At 50.2% G+C, this 23,348-nt stretch overlaps 1 protein-coding gene across 5 annotated transcripts in view; it reads right to left on the bottom strand.

Annotated features, from left to right (window-relative positions):
- Positions 1 to 1,597: 1,597 nt before the first annotated feature.
- Positions 1,598 to 23,348, bottom strand: part of LOC149855478 (uncharacterized) — a 233,254-nt gene continuing 211,503 nt past the window's right edge. For all 5 annotated transcript variants that reach the window (XM_090021385.1, XM_090021383.1, XM_090021384.1 and 2 more), the window contains 23 exons: positions 22,338 to 22,391; positions 22,125 to 22,178; positions 21,509 to 21,562; positions 19,096 to 19,149; positions 17,169 to 17,276; positions 16,727 to 16,780; positions 15,485 to 15,538; positions 15,015 to 15,068; positions 13,832 to 13,885; positions 13,358 to 13,411; positions 12,961 to 13,014; positions 12,175 to 12,228; positions 9,995 to 10,048; positions 9,854 to 9,907; positions 8,863 to 8,916; positions 8,327 to 8,344; positions 7,022 to 7,075; positions 6,833 to 6,895; positions 5,897 to 6,062; positions 4,325 to 4,431; positions 3,547 to 3,627; positions 2,810 to 2,998; positions 1,598 to 1,981 (listed from right to left, as the gene is read on the bottom strand). In XM_090021385.1, the coding sequence (XP_089877511.1) occupies positions 1,832 to 1,981; positions 2,810 to 2,998; positions 3,547 to 3,627; positions 4,325 to 4,431; positions 5,897 to 6,062; positions 6,833 to 6,895; positions 7,022 to 7,075; positions 8,327 to 8,344; positions 8,863 to 8,916; positions 9,854 to 9,907; positions 9,995 to 10,048; positions 12,175 to 12,228; positions 12,961 to 13,014; positions 13,358 to 13,411; positions 13,832 to 13,885; positions 15,015 to 15,068; positions 15,485 to 15,538; positions 16,727 to 16,780; positions 17,169 to 17,276; positions 19,096 to 19,149; positions 21,509 to 21,562; positions 22,125 to 22,178; positions 22,338 to 22,391 (1,692 nt within the window). In that variant the 3' untranslated portion in view covers positions 1,598 to 1,831. The remainder of the gene's footprint in view (positions 1,982 to 2,809; positions 2,999 to 3,546; positions 3,628 to 4,324; positions 4,432 to 5,896; positions 6,063 to 6,832; positions 6,896 to 7,021; positions 7,076 to 8,326; positions 8,345 to 8,862; positions 8,917 to 9,853; positions 9,908 to 9,994; positions 10,049 to 12,174; positions 12,229 to 12,960; positions 13,015 to 13,357; positions 13,412 to 13,831; positions 13,886 to 15,014; positions 15,069 to 15,484; positions 15,539 to 16,726; positions 16,781 to 17,168; positions 17,277 to 19,095; positions 19,150 to 21,508; positions 21,563 to 22,124; positions 22,179 to 22,337; positions 22,392 to 23,348) is intronic.

Consider the following 23,348-nt stretch of genomic DNA (forward strand, 5'->3'; position numbering starts at 1 on the left):
CTGCTCTGCACACGCGCACATGTAATTAGACAGCCTGGAAGTAGGAAGGCTCACACACTGTGCAGGATGCATAGCAATAGCCTTTCAAGCAGCCTGGACAGCAAGCTGGCTGACAGCTCAATGCTGTTCCCTTATGGTGCAGCAGCTCCCCCGTGGTGGTGGTGCAGCCATGTGCACTTATCCCAAAGAGGCAACCTGCTGGAAAGGTGGCACCACCCCAAGGAATCTGGGGGCCTGGGTGCATGTCAGCATGCATCCCCACTGTAGCCTCATCCCTACATCCATTACTTGGGGTTTCTGCAAAGGACACTAGCACCCTTCTACATCTCAGCGTTGAGCCAAATACTTATGCCATTCTCCTCCATCTGGAACGATGCACGTAAGTTAGTGCGTGTCAGTAGGCAACGCACAACATCTATAGCATTTGCCACTGGCCGTGGCCTTTGCATGCCATGCCCCATTGCTCCTTCTATACCTATTTATAGCTGTAGCCAGTGGTGAGGGCCCTCAGAGTGAGGAACACAACTTGCCCCCTGGCAAGATAGCGTAGCTACTCCACCACCATGCGCTCAGAAGGATGGGACACCAGACAGGCACTACCTCTTCCCAGTTCACAATGTTGCCACCTTCCCCTGGACAGGAGTCACTCCCACCAGTGGGAAACCTTGCCCTGAAGCTGTGGCAAGGCAGCATGACAAGAAGTCCCAGATAGAAACCTCCTCGCTTACAGCCGCCTCTCCTGCATCCTGCTTGCCTTGTCATCTGATGTGCAAAACAACAAGGCCTCCTTCTCCCCCTAACCTCTCCCATCAATAGAAGACTTACCTGGCCAGGACCCTCCATCTCCTTGTCTCACCAGCACAACTACTGCCTTTCCCTCAACCCATCACCCACTTAAGAGCACTTTCCACTGAAATACCTGCAGCCTTGAAGACTTCTTCCAGCAATAGCACAAAACCAACAACCACTGTTAATGTGGATCTACCACCCACTGTGACTGGTCCTTTGACGGCCTCAGGAATGGTACATGGATGGGCCAATCTGGCTGCTACAGTGGGGGGTTACACCTCCTTTTCGCCCTGCTATATTATCAATGAGGCAGGCCTTTCCTTACTTAGGCACTTCTGGCAGGAGCTGTGCACATGGACCATTTTGCAGTGCACACAGAGGATTTCAGCCCTACTCACAAGTCAGGCACACTGCTGGATAATAGACACCAAGTGTTTTGCACCATACCAGTGACTCCCAAGGTGCAATGGACACAGACCCTCTGCAGCCTGGACCATTTTCCCAGATACTTGATGGTCTTCACATGCCACTACTTCCCCGAGGCCAGCATCCTGGTACCCTGCAGCCCCCACCAGCTTGTTGGACACAGCTCACACACGTTCCCCGCAGCCCCCACCAGCCACGCTGACAGAGTCTGGTCCTGGATATCTACTTATTCTCTGGCAGACAACAGCTTGCAGGCTCTTGTCCGCTTAGACCAGACACAGAATCATATCCAGAGGCTTGGCTTGTTTTAAACAGACCCTGCTGGATGTAATTACATGACAATTCTTCCATCACTTGTTAAATTAGCACCTTTTCATATACATACGCACATATATATATATAATTTATAGAGACTTGCTTTTGTAAACATTACTCTCCTTCAGGAGGAGGTGTAGTCCATGGCATAAGGCAGCTCTAAACATGTCATAAATAGATCTGACAGCTATCACAAGCTGTACGGTGCTCCACAGGCAGAGGCCAGAGGTTTTGACAATAAACACTCCCCTCAGCACTTTGGTTTCCTGGAAAAGCAGCAGGTTGGCAACAGCTGCCACTGTCAGGCAAAGCACACCGGTCCCACTGTGAATCCAAATTGGTGGGAGGCATCTCCATTGTGAAACACGGCCAGGTCGCGCAGAGGCAGGAGGTCCAGCTCCTCCGTGGAAAACTGGAATATCGTGTCCGTGATGGATGACTCATTGTCCAGCTGCAACGTGTAGAGACACATGCCATGTAGCTGTGCTCTGAACCACAAGCTACGTGGCTAGTAGCCACACACTGAAAACCAGGTTGCATTATCACTTGCTATTAAGCTCATATGTGGTACATAGCGCTAGGTAAAATGCTCCTGAGCACAAGACAGTGCTATCACTGACAAGCGCCGGCACAGATCGATCCCCAGCTCTTCCAGAGCGATTCCTCAGACCTGCTTGGCTGCCCTGGGGTAAAATGGTTTCACCACCACAACTTGGCCATCGCCTCTTTCCACTGGACATGAGGATGATTCTCTGAGTTAAGGATGAACTGAGCACAGTTGGCACGACCCAGGAGAAGTCTGCACAATTTCCTCACAAGAGGGAGGCCAGGACTCAATGCAGCTGTGTTTCACACAGCCACTTCCAACAGAATTGGTTCTTGGCAAAACCAAGACCTCCCACTGCTGCACACACTGCCTCGCCATCCGTCTGGCACCAGTCACCTTGGTGTCTGGCCTCTGTCCCCAAGGCTTTTGGAACCGAGCCCCGCTGTGCCTTATCCTTGGCAACCCACATGTGGGAAGCCCCCTGTGCTCTTCCCAAAAGGTCCATTGTGGCTGCTTTCATCCTGGGAACCAGCCTGGGAGTGTCAGCTATTCTGCTTTGCCCTTTCAGCCTTTGCTTGGTTCAGCCACCAAGGAGAGGGGGAAAAAAAAAATGTCTGCAATCCAAAGGAGCCTGACCCACAATTCAGGGAACATGTAGACATGCTCCTCTCAGCCCTGCTGCCTCACAAACCTCTCTTAGCATGGCCAACTTTGCCCTCATGCTCCACTTACCACGCAGCCCTGCAGGGTGGCCAGGTAGCTCTGGTCCCGCGAATCTGCCAGGAATTTAATTTCCTTCTCTGCCTGGGGCTCGTCCTTGTCGCCCTCGGGCCTGCAGGAGTACGACACCTTCTGCGTGGCAATGCTGCTGTGCAGCTTCAGGAAGCGAAGCTGCACCGTGCCAGCACCCTGGTATTCCAGCTGCAACCAAAGAGTAAGCACTATTTGTCTTGGGGTGGGGGAGCTGATGGCGCACACCTCAATGGCCAACCGATTATATAGCGTGTTGCAGAGTCCAACCCTCTCGGAGCCAGACAGTTTAGACAGATACTCTTGCTCTTTCCAGGCCCACCTTGAAATCATCAGCTGGAGGGAATATGTCCTTGCTCCACTACAGCTGAATAGCCAGGAGCCCTGCGGTACACCTACATGGACTGTAGCCTTGGTTTTCTTGAGGTGCTGGCATTTAATTTCACCAGAGAGGGACTACATGCTAGTCCCTGGTATCCCAATAGTCCCTTCCCACTTGGTCACGTACACAAGAGCAAGGGGATTTGCAAGTCCCCCCCCCAGCTTCTTCCAACCCTGCAACAGCTGATCCCATCACCTGGGATCCTGCCACTTCCTCTGCCAGAACATCCCTGCTCGCTCCCACCGTCAACCCTGCTCCACACAGCCACGCCACCGCTGTGACCGTGAGATGTGTGGGCACCATCCCCACATCTCTGCAGTGGCACGGGAAAGCTTACCAGAAAGCCCCCAGGCAGGGAACTAAACCACTCAAAGGTCTCCTCAGAGGCGTATGCTTTCAGCCAGGCCTTGATGGGCACCTGAGGGCAAGGGCAGAGTGTTGCCAGTCGCTCAGCGAGTGAGAAGGTGGCCTCACGGCTCTGGATGTCCGATTATGCCTGCATCTAGGTTTACACAGCTGGACTCGTAGTGCAATGGGCAAAAACCCTATCACTGACTGCAAAGCCCAGCCTGCCTTTCCCTCCCCGGTAGGCAACTTTGGTCCCCACATGGGCAGTATCAGTTGCACTTCGAAGGGCCTCTACCTAAATCATCCCACGGTATGTCCTGGATGCTAGGGCAGGAATACAAGATTATTTGTCCCCTTTAGGTACCACCCTGTTGGGATGACGAGCTGCTTACTCTTCCTCGTGTTTCTCCCCTCAGCAAATCAGGTCCTCAAGACCAAATTGTGGGTTTGGCTGCTCGAGTTTTGCCTGCCCGCCACATGCAGGGTAACAGGAGACAAAGATGCATGGCATTAGTTTTGGATGCTCAAGGCTTTGGTTCAAGTCTCCTTTATCCTTCCCTCGAGCCAGCTCTCCAGCCCGTGCCCTGCACTCACTTCTCTCCTGCTTCCCAATTCCCGAGCCTCCTTTCTAGTTTTTGCTTCCCCTCCTCTGCCCCCATTTCAGGTCCTTGCACTCATCCTGCCAGGCTCTGCTCCCGCCGGTTCCTTAAGTTGGAGCCCTGCATCAAGCAGGCGCTCTGCCTCCTGCTGTAAGCCACGTGTCCTACCTGATTGTGCACTGGAGAGATACAAGTCTCTCCCCCAGCTGTGAAATTGCAAAAAGCCAGCAGAGAGTCCTGGGGGCTGCCTTGGTTGGGGTCTATGTAGTAATACCCTAATGGAAAGGAGAGAAAACAGTCTTAGGGCACCAGAAATACATGGGAGCCAGTCACAGCGGGGACCAGACAGCTGGCCGTGAGCACTGGTTACCTAGGTCAGCTTCACAGCTCGACACCCAGGGACACTCGTTCCCAAGGCACCTGTGGTGAGGCCGCCTTTGTTCCCCACACCATTTCTCAAACGTAGGGCTCAGTTTTCCATGGGCAACTTGTGCTGCATTTACCCTCCCATATCCTGTGCCTGGAGCTGTGACAGGTGACACATCTACGCAGGCCTAGTTGGCCTTCCACTGGCACCATAGTGGAGGGGACGCTATGCTACTGTAGGACAATCTAACACCCGTGTATAGTGACTGTCCCCATAACCCTCATAGTTCCCATGTATGAGTGGGACACGGCATATGTACTATGCGCAGTCAGTTTTCATCCACATCGCTGCCTATCCCGAGGTAGCCTTTCGCTCAGCCTGTTTCCTGCTCCCTGCCACTGCCCGACTCGGAGCCGATCAACAGGGCCAGATTAACACAGGTAAGTGAGGCGTACGCCTAGGGACCTGAGCTGTGTGGGGGCCTGGTCCTTCCCTCTGCAAGGGCAGCGCGAATGGCTCCGTCTGCCTCCCTTCCTTTCCCTTCCCCTGCCCTCCACGGAGCTGCTTCCTAGTAGTGGCTCTGAGCCTCGCTCCCTGCGGGCAGCAATGCTGAGGTGGGGAGGGGGGTTTCGGCTTGTCTGGGGCCCACTAAAGGGTTAATCCGGCCCTGCTGACCAATACCCTGTAATCTGCCCCCAGCCTCTTGCAACTGATATCAGGGTACAAACCCTACAGCAGTTATAGTCACTGACACCTGTTGTGTGACCACAGACCTGGAGATCACAGGCCTGTCGAGTCTGACGGGATGACCTGGTCACCTTCATGCCCCATGCCAGACTTCCCTGGCATCTAAAATATATCAGGAGCAACAGAGATATCTATCTTTAAGTGGGACCTGCTGATGCCAGGACATAGGACTGGAAAGAGATGCAGAGACTGCACGTGTAGGAATAATATGCTCAGAGAGATTTTCTGACCAGTACAGCAAACAGCCCCTCTGTCCAGAAGGAAAACAGTTTTGTGCTGATCCCTGGCTGTTTGCATGTTCTGCCATTACCCTCCCCTTAGGAGGAGGGCAGGATGGGCCGGGCAAAGCTCCTCCACTTACAATGGCAAAACTCAGTGCTCAAGGAAATATGGGACTGACCACGCTGCCTGGAACCAAGCTTAGGGGCACCCTCTGTAGATCCTGCCTCTCTCTAGGTCCTATTCTTGATTGGCTGCATCGTGGCTACACACCAGTGAATAATACAACTTTGCAGCCTAAGCCAAGTCTACTGAGGGCCAGATGGAGCCTGCTTTCCTCACAACTTCTTCCATCTTGGGTCCCAACTCCTCTCTCCTGCCCCAGGGAGAAGAGATTGTTCCTGTACCATCCGGGAGGTGAGGCTGGGCCAAGAGCAGCTCCTTGCAGGTGGTCGCTGGGTTGTCCTTGGTGCCATTTGGGTGGTCGATGAGCAGCTTCAACTCATGGCTCAGGTTGCCCATAAGAGCCCAGACCATGTCGTAGTTCAGTTTGTTGGAGGAATAAATCAGGTGCTAAGAGGTGACACAAAATGAATGATTTACACCTACCCTACCCTTGCCCTCCTTCCAGCCACCAATCCCCCCCGCATGCTGCCACTGCTGTTGTCCAGTTAGGCTTTAAGCATGGGGACTGTCACTGGCCATGGGCTGGAGCAACACGCAGCACAACGGGGCCTTGATTTCAGAGGGGATGGGGGGGAAGTGCTGTTCTCCAAAACACCTGCTGCCCTACAACCTTCCTAATACAGTCACAGGCCTTGGCGCATTACCCCAACATCTGTTGCTTATTCTGTCCTATTGCCACAGCGCTACCAAGCTCAGCTGCTTACTCCATGGAGGTTCTTCATTGAGGAAACCCTGGGATGCCCAAAGCAGAGCCTGGTTTACAGCTTTTCTGCTGGGTTTGGGAAACCAAAAGGGAGGGTTTGGAGAGGATCCCCATGCTCTGGGACCTGTCACGCAAATACAGGGAAATGGAAGCTCTTGATCACGCGGCACCCTCTGTTCTCCCACTTGTATTTTAGCTGCAAGCTCTGCTTAACCCTTCCTACACTGCACACACTCCTGAAGCAAAAAGGGTCCGAGCTGGGGGTTGAGAGCAGCACATCACTGTCAGGTACCGCTTACCGCGCTGACAGGCCTGCCCTGCTTACCACAAGCTTTGGCCTCCTACAGACCCCAGCCTGAAAGGCGTACTGGGACAGGCCGCAGACATTTCTCCACCAAAGGAAACAGCCCCCATCACATCTGATTTTGTCACAGGCTTGACCAACGCTACTCACCTTCAGTTCCTCCATGGAGAGGTTTAGGGCTGCTCCACGTGGACCAGGAAGGCCAGGTGAACCCTACAGAACAACACCACCAACGTTACCACCCTCCTAGCACAGCTTGGCATCACTTCTCTTTTCCTTGGGAAACTAAAGGGCAGGAGACAGTGTTAAAAAAACAAACAAAAAAACAGCTCAACTTACCGGCAGGCCCGGCTTGCCTTTAAATCCTGGGAGGCCTTGCAACCCTTTCAGCCCCTGCCGTTAGGAGGGATGGGAAAAAAAGAAATCCTCAGCAAGGTGCTGTGCTGCTGGGGACAGCCCTGCAGAAACACTTACAACCCCTGCTGATGCTATTCACAAAGTCAGTAGCCCCACCAGCTCAGGCCCCCCAGTATTTGGTGCCCACTCTCAACTCTTCCCAGGGTGAGAGCCTGCATGGTAAGAGCTTCAGGGGGTGATGGAGAGGCTGGGCATCACCGTACCAGACAGGAGGACATCACTGAGGCACAGTGCAGTGCCGGCTGCAGTCCCTCCCTGGGGGCCAGGGGTCACAGGCTGGAGACAGGCCTATGGGGTTTGGCCCTGGCTTTACATCACCAGAAGCCAGGAGGACTTCTACTTCTGTGCTCTTCTGACACGCATTGGCCCGATCCTTTGACATACATCGACGAGGCAGCAGCCGCCTGGGATGCACTACTCAGAGTACTGCCACCCCCACAGTGCAAGGAAGCACCTGGAGGAGGGCTGGGTGCTTCCTTATCTCTTCAGCCTTCATGCCTCTCCCAAATCCTCCTGCCACGTGCGGGGAAGTTCACAGGAACCGCTGGACAACCGCCTTCATGGTGACTTGTGGGAACAGTGCTCCCACAGTCAGTGGCTTTTCTGTTGCAACTTCCTTACTCCCACCAGCCTTGCCCTTTCTCATAGACTGTGCTGGCTGGGGAAATTGTGCAGCCCTGGCCACGACACTAAAGGCAGCGGTCTGGGCAACACCACTCTGCCCCTTTGCAGCTTCAAAGCCTTGGCCGGCTCCCTACGCACTCAGACTATCTATCACAGCAGGGCCAATGGACCCAGACAGCCTTCCATGTGCCCACATGGGCAGTCAGTGGCAGACGCTTGGGTTAAATTGTTGCACCTCCAGACAGCCAGCTTTCCACTCCTCCGGGACACAGGGCTCCCTAGGGCCAATTGCAGCATTCAGCAGGGGACTGGACCCAATGATCCTTCCGGCCCTAATGTCTATGAGATCTATGAGCAGAGAAGATGAGGCCATCAGGGCCTCTTGGGGGACACACAAGGGGTTGCTCCCACTTTTCCCCACTTCTTTCCACAGGCAGCAAGACTGACAGAATAGCATCTCCAAACCAGGCAACACTGCCCCTGCACTGTGCAAAGCATGGCACAGGACGAACAGGGGACATGGGCACACAACTTCTGTCAGGGATGGGAGAAAACAGTTAAAGACAGGACCGAGGATCCAGTCCAACAACATTCCCCACTTACTTTTTGTCCAAAGACGCCCTGGAAGAGAAAGACAGAAAAAAGAATAAACATGGCCTGGGATGAACAAGCCCATGCCACCTTTAGAGAGAGTGTGACCCCCTGTAGCAATGCAACAAGGAGTGATCTAGGAATACTGCCAAAGGACTCAGGCATTGGCACAAAAACTGTGTTGGACAGGGCACCCCAACTTGCCCCCACTCTGCCCCTAGCAGGCACAACCTCTGCAAAGCATGTGAAACTACAGAAAAACTGCAAGAGAGGCCAATGTTGGGAGAAAGCATAAGGTGTTTTCAGTAGTTGGGCTTGGATGTCCTCCAGCCCAGAGGCTGCTGGGTTTTAAACAGCTCCGAAGTGACAACAGAGCTAAGGGCTGCTGTAATTATTTTGCAGGCAGGCCTGCTACTCCAGCTGCCAGTGCTGGGCACCTGTAGTCCACAGCATCTGTCACAGGACAAGAGACCACTATCCCATCTACCACATGCTGCCATCCCTGCCCGCCCGCTCCCTCCCTCCTTAGGAGAATGAGGAAAACTTACTGGTGTCCCAGGGAGGCCAGGGAATCCCCGTGGGCCTGACAGGCCGGTGTCACCCTGCAAAAAGAGCACACGCTTCCTTGCTGCAGGACACTGTGCTAACCCCGTGCGGGGTCCCTGCTGCAGTTCTACGAACCCTCTGTGGAGTCGCTCCCTCCCCAGTGCAGCCCCGTGGGGGTCGTCTTGTACCTTTGAGCCACGGAGGGGTTCTCCCTTCCCTCCTTGCCCCCAGCCAAGGAAGAAACCCTATACTCCTTGGTTCTTCTTTGGCCCTCTCCTGCTAAACACTCAGACCTTGGTACCCCCCTCTAAGGCTGCTCTTATGACTGCTTGGAGTCACAGGTGCTGGCTTTTGGTTTTGCTGGGGAGGGAGGTGCCTATTGATGATGGATGTGTGGAATGTTTTATGCATTTTAGGTAACAGCCCTCTTCCCAAGTGGGGCTGGGGCCCTTGGGCCCCCACGAACCGGGCACCTCTGCTTGCAGTGTTAGACTGCCTCGGGGTTCAGAAGGGTCTGCAGCTTGCCCAGACCACATGGTAAGCTGCTGTCAGCCATCAGGACTCCTGATTCCCAGTCCCTCGGCTCTGCTCAGTCTCCTGGAGACTCCTCAACAAGTCGCTACCACTGAGGCCCAGATTCTGTAACAAAGCTAGCACCATGCCTCATTTCCCTACTTGTCTCAGAGCATTTTGCAGGGAAGAGACCCTTCTTCTAACAACATCCAAAGAAAGAACTATACATTACATTTTGCTCCTTCTGATATTGCTTGCATACATTTATCCCTCCTTCCAAGGCAGGCCATCTACATTTTTCTCATGACCGTTACTCTCCACTTCTGATTGCTTCATGGCCTCCCTGATGCATCACCCTCTTCCATCCCACATGGGAACTGTGATCTAGTGCCTGAGAGGGGCCACACAGCCTGACAAGGGACAGTGCTGCATGACCACAAACCACTCAAGCCAGGGTAGGTGGGGACATAGCAATCTTACCTGGTCTCCCTTGGGTCCTGGCCTCCCTGGAGGGCCTGAGGGTCCTGGCTTGCCCTGAGAGAAGCAAAGGGTACCGCATGAACGCTTCAGGATATGCAACAGGCAGAGTCAAGAAGGAAAGGAATAAACCCTCTTACGCACCTTGAATCCATCATCTCCTTGCGGCCCCAGAAATCCCCCACTGCCTTTCTCTCCCTAGAAAGACCAGTTAAGGTTGGAAATCAGTACTAGAAGATGCAACAAGCCTCATCAACCTCTCCACTTCCTTCTTTTTTCACATCCTGGTGAAGGTATTTAGCAGAATTCACAGATTTCACTGGAATCTGACAGGCTGCACCATAAGCGCATCTGCTATGGCTTCAAACCTGCAACCTCTGGGCTGTCAGCCATGCACCTTAGTGCCCACACCACCCCAGCCCCCAACTTCTGCACTGACATGTCAGATGGTATCCATGTTACCACATCCCCTTTAATAATCACTTTAATGAAGGTGAAAAGGAGACATGTAGGACCCTGCAGATATCAGCTGTACCTTGCTACAGCAGACAGATCTGGAGGTTTTTCCAGCTGCTGAGATACGGGATTCTTGGACCAAAAGCATCCACCCTAACCATCAGGGACATAGAGTCTGATGTACATTTACATTATGCGGTGTCAATAGATACAGGTCTCTATGCAGCCATTATCTTCAGAGAGGGCTCAGAGCCTCAAAATATTTCTTCTCTCGGGCTCGAGAGAGTCCAGAGGACAGCCACCCATATGATCAAGGGCCAGGAGAGCAAGGCTTACATGGAGAGGCCAAGGGACATGGGACTATTCAGCCTGGTGAAGAGAAAGCTCAGGGGGGACTTGGTGGCCACCTATAAGTATATAAGGGGGGTGGGGGGTGTATCAGAATCTGGGAGAACAGTTGTTCACCAGGGCACCCCAAGGGGAAACTAAGTCTAACGGCCACAAACTTGTAGGAGGCCAATTCAGACTCGATACAAGAAAAAACTTCTTTACAGTCTGAGTGTCCAAGGTCTGGAACAGATTCCCCCAAGAGGTGGTGCAAGCACCTACTCAGGACTCATTCAAAGGGCATCTGGATGTTGATCTTGCTGGGATCATTTGATCCCTGCAGTCTTCCTGCCTCTGGCAGGGAGGCTGGACTCAATGATCTCATGAGGTCCCTTCCAGCCCCAAATGTCTATGAAATCTCTAAACTACTCATATACACATTCTTTCCACTTTAACTCTGCAAGGAGGGAAGCTACTTTGAGAGCGAGTCTACTTATTCCACTCCAGGGCATTTTCTCTAGCCTGTGAGTTCATACTCGCTAGGTCACTGGTAAGACCTTTAGCTAAGAACGCATCAGAAAGCTTCAGCTAAAAGCATGCATTTATCACAAGCTCACCATGCAGAGGGAGACTGTTGCCACCATCATAAAAACAAGAGCCCTGCTGTGCTGTTGCCAATTACAGCAAACTGGAAAATTCATTTTTCTTTATTTGTGCTTCTGCATTTTTTAAAATTTTTTCAACTGACAGATTTGACAGGGCAAGTCACGTTTCCTCCAGCAACTGGAAATGCAAAAGAATTTCAGGTCCAAAGCACACCGCCAGATGTTCTGGCTTCTGGCTTACACTTCAGCACATTTCCAGGAAATGTGTTTATGCAAACAGAAAAGGAAATTCTGGTTTGCTCACCCTGGCTACACTGAAACCAGGATTTCCCAACCTGGCTTACAGACACCGCTTCTTCTGCTGCAGCAAGCAAAGGATGAATAATCCCAAATTTGCTGGAACTGCCCTCTCATGGATGGGCTGACTGCCCTGGACTTGATGAGGACAGCCCTTGTTCAATAATATTATGATATATTGAAACAATTTCTTTACTGCAAGGTTCATTTCCCTGAGGGCTGCACATGACTGACTGGTGCCAGGGTACACTTGCCAGTTCTGTGTACTGTACCTGATTAGCACATAAAACATGCATGTGTACATGCATGCATCTGAAAGTCATGAGGCATAATTGGCAGGGACAACATAGATATTACATGACCCAACACCCCCGGGGCCTGATTTCTAGCCTTGGTTGGGACACTACTCACCTCATGGGCACAGTGGGATGGAAAGAGCTAATGAAGAGAAAAGGAGGAGTCTGATATGTGAATCTCCACTGGGTCATGGGAACAGTTACATCAACAAAGGAAGAAGTGAGACAACTCAACTGGACAGGTTTGGAGGAAGGAAAGAAAAAGTGGCTGTAGCCAGCATCACATTCAGAGGACAAAGCCTTCACTGGGACTAAAGGACTGATGGAGCAGAACACTACATACCCTTGACCCTTTCGGACCTCGGTCTCCCTTCACCCCCTTCAGTCCAGGAATGCCCTATGAGGGAAAAGAAAACCAAAAAAACCAAACCAGAGGGTTGTATCTGCAAAACTCCCATCAGCTGCTGCACTCTGCCTATAGTAGACTTGCTTATTCCCTATTGAGGAACTCTTTGTTGGAAAGAGACCACCAGCACGGCCTCTGGCCCCCAGGAACCTCACCAAGCACAACCACCTCCTTTTGGAGGTGACACTTTCCACCAAAATTTTGATCTGGCCTTGGAATATTTTTTTCCAACCCTTTTCTTTACAGCAGACAAGAGAAGAAGGCAGTGATGAGAACATGTTGTTGGTATTTCAGTTTTGGTTGCCATTTGAGGAAAGAAAAGGTAGAAAAAAAATGTACACATTTGCATTTAAACAAAATAAAAGTGGCAGGCTTTTTGCTATGCCTGCTATTACATCCATCATGTAAATGAAGGTGACCATTTCTGAATTACCATCACCATCACCTGGCCAGCCACGCAGAATTACCTGAAGGCTATGTTATTTCCTGGACATCCGAGTCTATTGTATTTTAGGGGGAAAACGCACAGATTCTGGCAAAATGGTTCCATCAGAGCCAAGATATGACCCTCATTCTTCCAAGTGCCTTCCTCACAAGACCACTCCTCTCTGCTAGCAAGTTTGTCAGTATTTTACAATCTGCACCTCGTAAAAGCAGGCTCAGAAAAACCCCTGCCTGGCCTGGTTCTGGGTCTGCCTGGCCAATTTTGGGCTCAATACTTACGTGTGTTCCTTGCGGGCCCTTTGGTCCCGCTGGCCCCAGTTCACCTTGAGAGCCCTGGAAGGTACAAGCAGAAGAGACCTCTCAGGTGGGTCAGTGTACCAGTGAGGTGGAAACAGCTCCTGGTACAATTTCTGCCCATAGGAAAACAGAGAGCTGGGGAAGAAGAACAAGTGCTAGAGACATGGGGAGGAGCCCTGGCCTGCCTTCGTGTCTACTGGGACATCTAACTCACACTAGCTACAAACCCACACAGCTGATGGCGATGTGTTGCAGGTTGGCTTTGCTTGGCACTCAGAAGTGAAGGGTCCAGGCAAGTGTGTACAGGGTACAGATAAATAGTACGGGACTCAGGCACTAGACAGGACTGTACACCCAGTGGAGGAGTGGGTTTTCCTACCTTGGGGCCGCTGGGGCCTCTTGGGGGCCGATGTCCAGCTCTGCCTCGCTTGCCCTGGACAAGGATAAAAAAAAAAAAAATCAGGATTCCTGGCAATCCAGAGTTATCCAAGTCCCAGTTCCCTGCTCACATTCCCATTTCAGGCTCTCAGTAAAACTGTGCTTCCCTTCACAGCACCACAATATCCCAGGGCTACCTCTGGAGCTGTTGTGCTACCCTCCTTGTTACCTTACCCTGAGGCTGCCCCCCCGTTGCCACCTCCAGTCCTGCAGTGCTTTCCCCTTCACCTTGCTACAGCTCCCAGGCACCTTCCCCCCCTTTTCTAGAGCCCCCCAGCACCTCCCCAGTCAGGCTGCACGACCACCGTTTAGCTACACTCAGGCCAGTATGCCTGGGCTAGCTTTAGCCACTAGCTTAAAAAAGCCTTTAGACATTGGTGCTGGACTGGCCTCCAGGATTATGGTGCTACTTTACCCTTCTGCCAGGATTGCCAGGGAAGCCGGTGTCCCCATCACGCCCAATGTCCCCCTAAGGAAACAGAGACATAATTCAGACAGCAGATGACATCGGAGAGCTAAAAGAGGGGGAAGGACTGACTGCTTTCTACACAAAGGAAATTGGGAACAGAAAATCCCAAGGGATGAGAGGGAAGCAGCTGTAATGTACTGTGATGTTGTAACATGAACCTCAATGCCCGGAAGCCTCCAGGGAGGACTGAACTGCAACATTCACTGCATTTCCCAAAAGGCAGCAGGGGGCAGGAGGAAGCAGAAGGGGCAGCATCAAAGCATGGGTCACCGTGGGGGAGAGGCATGGCCAGAGAATCAGAAGGAGCAGCAGGGCCCTGCCCGAAGTCCCGTCAGGGGTCTGTGGCAAAGGCAGGCATGGACTGGAGCTGCCCGAGTCCTAGGTTGCCTTAGCCATGAGGATACCCTACTCCAGGGCACATGGCCACATTCTTAGGCTCAGTTAGGTGCCTAGATGCAGAGAGAGGTGCCTAGTGGGATTTCCCAATGTGCTGCTGAGATTCAAACTTTAGGGTCGCTAGTACAAATGTATTTCAGCCCCTCCTCCTCACATTACTCTCAGTAAAAATTAGGCATCTAGATGCTTGTCCTCTATGCTCTCTTCAGCTGCTAAGGTGGCCTGAAACTTCTGGCTCTTGGGCCCCTCTGGCTCAGGACACCAGGTTGCAGGTCCCCGGGTTTGCGTTTACTCTACGCTGTCCAAGCAGGAAGGGTCACCTCACCATTTTTACTCATTTCTTTTGTGACGGCAATAAAGGTGCAGTGAGAGTTGGCACAGTGCTCTCCTGCCCACCCTGATTCCCACTGCTACCTCACCCAGACATGGTATTTCTTGCCACTGGCAGGATCCTGTGCAGTGTTCCCTACAGCATATAGCTATTCCAGCATTGCTTACAAAGCACTAACTTTTCTTTGAGGAAGAAAGGAGCTATACATGTGAAAACTATTACTGACAGATAACGGTGACATAAGGTTCATGGCTGCTTGCATGGAACTGAACTGCCCCTGACGCTGAGCACCTAATGCACTCCACATCCACTTCATCGTATGATAGAAACCCTCCCTATCCTTTTGGAGGATACCTCATTTCCCCATGTGAATGATCATAAGAGAAAGACTTCTGACGTTACCTTTTCTCCTTTCTGACCTTTGCGTCCTTCTGGACCCGACTGCCCTTGAGGCCCCTGAAATCGACAGGAAGGAGGAATCGTCTTCATCAAAATGATGCAGACATGGCAGCAAGTTACCCAGGAATGGAGGTTAATTTAGCAAAGGTCCCAACTGCTTCTGCCTTGGGTTCTGTTCCCACCCTCTTGCTCACACACCCGCTCTGCTAACCACATGACAGCTTCTCCCTGTTTCTACAAGATCTTACAAAATGCAGGGAAAAAGCTGGTATTCAGATAAGGGAAAGAGTATTCGATAGCTCCGGGATTCTTCACAAGGCCAAATTTTAAAGCCCTGCTCCAAGGCTGGGCATTGGAAGTACACTTTACAAACACAAGAGGAGTTAGAAGAGAGGAAGTATGTGTGTTCAGGGAGAAGGGATCTGAAGCAGCCAGAGCTGATGCGTGGCTTGCCTGTTTCTCCATGCCCTCACCGTTTGCCCGGGCTCTCCAGGCTCACCCTGGTCCCCTTTCTTGCCTGCCAGGCCCTAGTGGGAGAAAAAAACAGATGATCAATCCATCACACATACATCTCTCTAAAGCACAGATTGAGGTGACCCGACTACAGAGACCCCTTTATCCTATCCACATTTTCCACTAGCACTATGTACCTTTCCCAGCACAACTCTGTGCTCGTCCACATTCAGTGCTCCCCCAGAGAAGCAGACCTCCTTCTTTCTGTTGGCAGAGTAAGGTCACCCCTCCAACAAAAAGATGGCTTCTGCTGCCAGCCAGTAGCTGGCAGAAGACATAAGTAGACACTTGAGACCTTCTATCAGCCACCTTGGTCCATACAACAGCTGGTCCTTTCCTTGCACATGCTTCATGACCCATGTGCTCTGTTTCTTCAGTGAAGCTGAGTGTGGCACTGAACACACTCTGGCACACTGGGGGTAGTGACAGGAACATAACTGGTGTGGCTTGTTAGATACCCCCTGTGCTTAGCACTGCTTACTGACTACTACTAAGGAGCTTGGTAAATGGGTATTTTGGATGTGGGGTGCCTAAATCTCCCCATGCACTAAGCAGGGAATGCAGGAACTACGCACTGTGGGGCCAGGTGCCTAATGGTTTGGAACTAGCCCTCAGGGCCCAATTCCTCCTCAGCAGATGGGGATGAGACTCTCTTATGCCCCAGGGGGGCTGTGGAAGGTGAAAGGTCTCACTTGTGCAGATCTCAGTGATAAGCGCCACTGAAAAAAGCCCACAAGGACACGATGAATTCTGTCTGAAGAGCAGAAATTAAATGGCTTAGGGTCACCCATTAGAAAGACATTAAATAGAAGCTCATTAAGCAAGCGCAGTCTATCTGGGACACAGAACGAGGCTGGAGTCTTAGTTTGTAACCTTATTACTGTTCTTTTCATGTTTGCTTTTGTGTAATATAATTCATGTCAGGTTGTAAAAACTGAGCAGCACTTTATGATTTTCCAAATGAAAGGTTTCATGTCCAATTACTCCTGCTGTGGTGAATACCTTGCGGAAAACCAGAATTCTGTGCAATCTACTTTTATTGTATTCCATTCACTTTACCCCCCTAACCTATGGGATCCGATGCGGTCTCAGCCATCTGCCGTACCCACACATACTACCTATTTAGTCTCCTTGCCATGAAGGCAAATTCAACCCATGTGCCCTGTGTTTACTAAAAAATGCAGTAAATGCAGCCTACTCACTTCAGTGCCAAGTAGTCCCGGTGCTCCTGTTTCGCCAGGTGACCCGTGCAACCCCTGAATTCATTTTGGGGTGGGGGAAAGGACAAAACAATTGACATTCACTCATTATCTTGCCTGCTGGTGACAACAGACTGAGGATGCCTATGGAAGTGCTGAGTAACCAACTTGCAGGTACTCAAAGCACACACTGAAAACCCAGACCAACCTACTGAGGTTGGGATGATCCAGAGAGCATATCCTTTCTGTACTGGCATCAGCCCGAACCATGCATCTGCCCTTCAGGGACAGGGGAACAGGGGGCTAGGCCAAATGTGCATATATTCATGAACCATATAGGTCCAGAGTTGTCTGCAGAGGGGGTGCTGGTAGGGAGTCTGGTCTCATATGGGATTTCCTTAAGTGAGTGAAGGGGGTGGAGCAGAGCAGGGAGAATAAATTTTACCTGTTGGCCAGTCTCTCCCTTCTTGCCAGTATCTCCTTTAGGTCCTTCTGGCCCGAACAAACCCTTGAATCCTTGGATGCCTTTTTCCCCACTGGAACCTGGTGCACCCTAGAGAGTGTATGGTGGAAAACGGAGATGCAACAGCCTTAGGAATGTCATTCATAGCACAAGCTGCAAAGGACCTCAAGAGGTCATATAGGCTACCTGCCTGCTGTGAGGCAACAATCCCTGCCCATCCCAACCATTCCTGACAGAGTTTTGTCTCATATTCTCTTAACGTTTTCACTTAAACAATATCCACAACCTCCCAAGGCAGCTTGCTCAAGTGCTTGCCTAATTTTAGAGCCAGGGCATGTCTTCTAATACCTACCCAAAACCCTTTTTCACTGTAAGTGTATTGCACAAGTGCATGAAGAATCATTCTCCATAGGACTTGGTAACATTAACAATGGAAAAACCTCTAGGGAACTACTTTGTCTACATAATAATGGCTGCAAACAACTTATAAACAGCCATGAGATACTCAGAGAAAAGAGTTAGGGGCCCAATTTAGATAAATGATCCAACCCTTTATGACCTAAGTGGATAGCCAGCTTTGGACCTAAAACGGTCAGCTCAAACTTGTCTTCTGACACAGCCAGCTCATTTTTTTTTTTTTTTTTTTTTTTTTGACTGTACCCAATCTAAAAGCACAACCCTAACCCTTGCCTCGCTGGCCAATAATGTCCTGCTCCAGGCATTTTAGATCCTTTACCCGTGACTAAGCACCAGGCACCTTTCAGGGTTTTTTAAAGTACTGCTAGAGTTTCTTCTGCTTTCCATCGTCTTGTTGCAAATAGAATCTACTGAAGTCATAAAGTAATTGTGGCCGGAGGAAATGAGCTGCCATCTTTGAAAATGTAACAATCAGGATCCAGACAAGATTTATTTCTTCAATTAAGTCGTGCAGCATCATTAATACCTCTGCAGAGCTTTGTACATGTCAGCACAGCAATCACAGACTGTCACTGCAGTGTGGCCAGTCGCCGGGCAGTGCACAGTTAGAAGCGAGGGAGTCATTTTCCCCTATAATTTTAGACCTAATGGATAGGCCTTTTTAGGAACATGACATGCCATGGGCCATCAGTGAGGCACATTTCTGGTGAGCTTCCAGGTCTTAATGATTCACTCACAACTGTTCTACAAAACCAAAAAATTAACCAAAATGGACTGTACCTTTCCAAAACAAGCTAGTAACTGAATCTTAATTGCACATTGACAGCTATACTTAGCCACATGTCTAGTTAACAACCGCACTTCAAATGCTTATTATAGACTACGAGTTTAAACCAAACCAGAAAATAATGACTTTATTGGAAAGCATTTATCTAGATTGATTCCTTCCTGAATTTCCTTTTGCATTGCCCATATGCTACTCTGAGCAATTATGTAAGGGCATTACAATGAATGCCATCATTCTGTCCAGAGAGAGACCACTAATGCACTAGTTGGATTCAGATTCTGCGACATGCGAGGTTCAGGGATGTCTGGACTCGGGTACACTTCTTATCCTGGAATCACTGTCCCCAAGGCTGGTAATCTTTCTGTCAGTTCCTATCTGTACCCCATTTGTCCCAGTGTACTTTCCAGCTTCACCCCAGACTACAGGCAAAAGCATCAAATCCCTCCGAGAAAGGCCCTTCTTTGCAGTATTTCCATGCCTGCATGGAACTACAGATGCCTGTGTCCCATTTGTGGCAAAGTCTGGTGTTGTGCAATTCTGCCTGGTTTATGGCATCACTGCCCTTGCTGAACCATCAGCAGTACTAATACATTGAAAAAAAAAAAGGAATAGAGTACAGAAAAAGCTTACTAAAAGAGCTGTCTCTTTAAAAACCTGGTTTGAAATGATTTTTCATGCAATTTAGTCACTGCAGCTGGTACTTACGCTAGGACCCAGCTTGCCTTGGTCCCCCTTTATTCCATCCTCTCCTGGGGCTCCCTGCAGGAACATTTAGGAATTCTTGTGAGTCAGTCTCTCCTGCAGGATACGTCCTTAAGTTCTCTTCTGATCACCCACCCATATCTTCTGATAAACACACAGTGCAAAATCTGGTCTTACAGTGATACCCAAGTCCTGGGCTATGGAGACCCAGTTTTCTGGATGGTGGTCTTGGGAAGCCTAGATCCTAGGGAACCAACTATTCTGTCCCTCCCACAGATGATCCCTGACTAGATCTGTGTAAGAACCCATTGATTTTGCTAGGCAGTTGTGGGGTTGGCGTACACCCCTTTTTTTATTCTGGGTTGATCTGCTACAAAAAAAGATTAAAAAAAAAAAATAAAAAAAATCAACAGATGAAAAAGTTGAAAGCCTTTTCACCACGGGCCAAAGGGAACATTCTGCATTGCTTCCAAAGATCTTTCAGAAACCACCCCCTCACCCCTTTTTTTAAAAAAACTAAAACTAAGCTCACTTTCCATCAAAAATGTGAGTTCCCACCACAGAAGTTTCAGACATTTAATCATGTTGTGGTTTGGGGGGGGGGGGGGGTGTTAGTGACACTAATTTATGAAATGTTGCTGTTGCTAAATCTGCATTTTTTACCTAAAAATTTGGAATTGAAAAATGCCACCAAGTTCTGTCCCCAACAGACGGAGGGTTTCACTGCTACTCCCCTCTGCTGTATAAGTCTCCTGGATAAATCTTGGAATAGAGAGAGGCTGTCTCCCAGCTGCCATGTGGGCATGTTACAAGTAAACCAAGATGCACTTTTCAAAGGCAATGGGTGCTGAAGTCAAGACACCTTAAATGTTCCAATTTTCAGAAAGCAACTGCCAGCACTTCCTGAAAATGCCTGTGATGGACATCCAAGAACTGAGATATCCACAACCATTAGTCACTTCATCACACCCTGCTCCAGGACATGACCAGGACAGCCCACCAAGGAGTACATCTGGGATGGGCCAACTTCAGGGATGATGCTCAAGGGCAACCAGCACGGTTTCATTAGGGGCAGGTCATGTCAGACCAACCTGATTGCCTTTTATGGTCAGGTCACAAAAGCACTGGATGCAGGTGTCGCCGTGGACGTAGTCTTTCTGGACTTCAGCAAGGCCTTTGACACAGTCTCCCACCCCATGCTCATTAAAAAACTAGGCGACTGTGGCACTGATGCCTACACAGTCGGATGGATTGCAGATTGGCTGAAGGGTCGTACTCAGAGAGTGGTGGTGGATGGGTCATATCCCACCTAGGGGGAAGTGGGCAGCGGAGTCCCTCAGGGCTTGGTCCTTAGGCCCGCGCTGTTCAATTTCTCTCTCAGTGATTTGGACGACGGGGTGAAAAGCACCCTGTTTAAATTTGCTCATGATACCAAAATTTGGGGGGAGGTGAGCACACTAGTAGGGAGGAAAAGACTGCAGCAAGACCTGGATAGGTTACAGGGGTGGGTTAACATAAACAGGATGCGTTTCAATACTGACAAGTGCAGGGTGCTGCATTTGGGCAGTAGTAACCAGCAGCTCACTTGTAAGATGGGAAACTCCCTTCTCAAGAGCATGGAGGTAGAAAGGATCTTGGAGTCATTACTGACTCCAAGATGAACATGGGCCGACAATGCAAGGTCACGGCTGGCCGGGCTAACCGGACCTTGTCGTGCATCCACAGGTGCATCCCAAGCAGGTCCAAGGAGGTGATCCTCCGCCTCTATGCGGCACTGGTCAGGCCGCAGCTGGAGTCCTGCATCCAGTTCTGTGCGCCGCACTTCAGGAGGGACGTGGACAACATGGAGAGGGTCCAGAGGAGGCCACTCACATGATCGGGGGCAGCAGGGCAGACCCTGCAATGACAGACTGCAGGACCTGAACCTGCTCAGCCTCCACAAGAGAAGGCTGAGGGGGGACCTGGTGACCGTCTATAAACTCACTAGGGGGGAACCAGAAGGGTTTGGGGGAGACACTGTTTCTTCGAGCGCCCCCTGGCATGACAAGGCATGATGGCCACAAGTTGTTGGAGAGGAGGTTTAGACTACACATCAGGAGGCGCTACTTCACTGTCAGGGCAGCTCGGATCTGGAACCAACTTCCAAAGAAAGCGGTGCTGGCTCCTACCCTGGGGGTCTTTAAGAAGAGGCTTGATGCCTACCTGGCTGGAGTCATCTGAGCCCAGTTTTCTCCTGCCCAGGCGGGGGGGGGGGGGGGGGGGGGGGGGGCAGGCGGACTTGAAGACCTACAAGGTCCCTTCTGACCCGACTTCTATGAATCTACGAATCTATGACCTGGTTTTCACACACAAAGAGGACAAAGCACTCCTTAGCAAAGACCCATGAGTGGCTTTACACAACACCAATGACACATACCTCTAATCCAGCAATACCAGATGGTCCAATCACTCCAGGTGGTCCTCGATCCCCCTGGGGGAACACATGGGATTGATTATACTCCGGACTCCAAGCCACTAAAACTTTTTATGCACCTACCAAGCTGCTCCTCTTCACTGGACTTCCACATACAAGGGATGAAGGTTAGACTCTGGTATAATTTATTGTGTTATAGGCCTTGCCATTGACAACTCCCTCTCCATTTGGAATACGATCCCAGTAACAGTTTTTTCCTTGTGACTGAATAAATGGCATCTGCAGAGGAAACTCTGCTTAAAGCATAGGGCTACCCCTTTGTACTATAGCACATAGGTAACCTATTAGAAACTGGGATTTGGGAAATGAGTACAACAGCTAAGTCTTCAATCCTATGTGCCTTTCACTGACTTCTCTCCATTACAAGAGGAGGATTTGCATTGCAGCGGTTGCCAAAGCTCTCTGAGATCCCAGACCCATGGCAGCAGGTAAGCACCTTGCTAGTCACCCAGTCAAAGACAACTCTCCACCACATGTTGGAGAACAGTTTTCCCATCACCCATGGTGCACTATTACAATAGGGAAGGTTATTTCACATTAGATAATTTCTTTTCAGTACCTTCTCTCCCTCAGGACCGTCTAAACCAAGTAGACCTTGGAGACCAGCTTCTCCCTGTAAAGAATACAAGAAAAGGTTGCATGCAGTCAGGCAAGCAATTGCTTATGCAGAGGAACTACTCAGCCTCTACACCAATGACATGACCCAACTCCACATTACTACATCAGAAACACTGTAGTCAGCAAAGAAGGAATGGTACAAAGGCTGACATACGGTTCGTCCTCTGGCTCCAATTGCTCCTGCAAGGCCAATCACACCGACCTGGCCCTGGAAAGGGGAGAAAAGTTTGTGTTATTAGAGTCTGGAAAACCCCCAGAAGACTAATCCTGGAGTCTCACCTGACTGAGCCTAGCCTGAACTTGTAGTGCCAACCACAGCAGCAACTGCATTCAAAGCTGTTTTCCCTGTGCCAGAAGCCTGAGAAAATGAATTCATGCGAGACTACCAATGTAACTTTGAAATCTCATGCCTGAGGATTGCCAGGGAATAAGAAAGTCATATGTACAGGGACAGACCCATACTACTCCCTAATGGAAAACACCAACATTCCCCATGGGGCTCCAAAATATTAGGCAAATTAATTCACCCATCCTAAAGCACAACCCCCAACATTTCACACATAGCAAAAGGAAAGAGAGAGATTTATGGTCAAGATATTTTTAACCAGGTACAAGGAACAGGCTTGGACAAATCATACTCCTAAATCAGTAAGGAACCCTAAGAACTCAAATGGCTAGACAGAGAGATTCTCAAACTTAGGGTGAAACTTGAGAGTTAACTGAGCTGAAGAGCTATGAAGAAACCCTTAGCATGGTGTCTCTCCCCAGCTCAGAGGCTGGATGTTTTATAGACAGGCTTTTTTTGGTTTTTGTTGTTTTTTTGTCTTTTTTGGGGGGGGGGGGGCCGGCGGTTACTTTAAAAAAGTTTTTTTGGGTAAAATCTTGTGTGATTTGAGCATTTAAAAAACAGCACAGAAGCTGATCTTTGTCAAAAGGCACATTTTTTTCTTAAGAGCTAGTGATGCACCACATTGTGTTTTCCATCGTTTATTTGGGCTGATAAATAGGAGCCTTTTCAGCCAAAGAAATGCAACGTTGCTTTTGTGTAAAATCAGACACTTTTGATGCAGTGAAAAGCCCTCCATTGGAAGGGTTGTGACTTCACTACAACTCCACTGGGGAGTCTCCCACATTCACACTAGGTCTGAACTCCCATCCTCACGGG

Source organism: Crocodylus siamensis, chromosome 11 (genome assembly GCF_052110815.1).
Source record: "Crocodylus siamensis isolate JL-2025a chromosome 11, ASM5211081v1, whole genome shotgun sequence".
In the NCBI taxonomy this organism is placed as follows: Eukaryota; Metazoa; Chordata; order Crocodylia; family Crocodylidae; genus Crocodylus; species Crocodylus siamensis.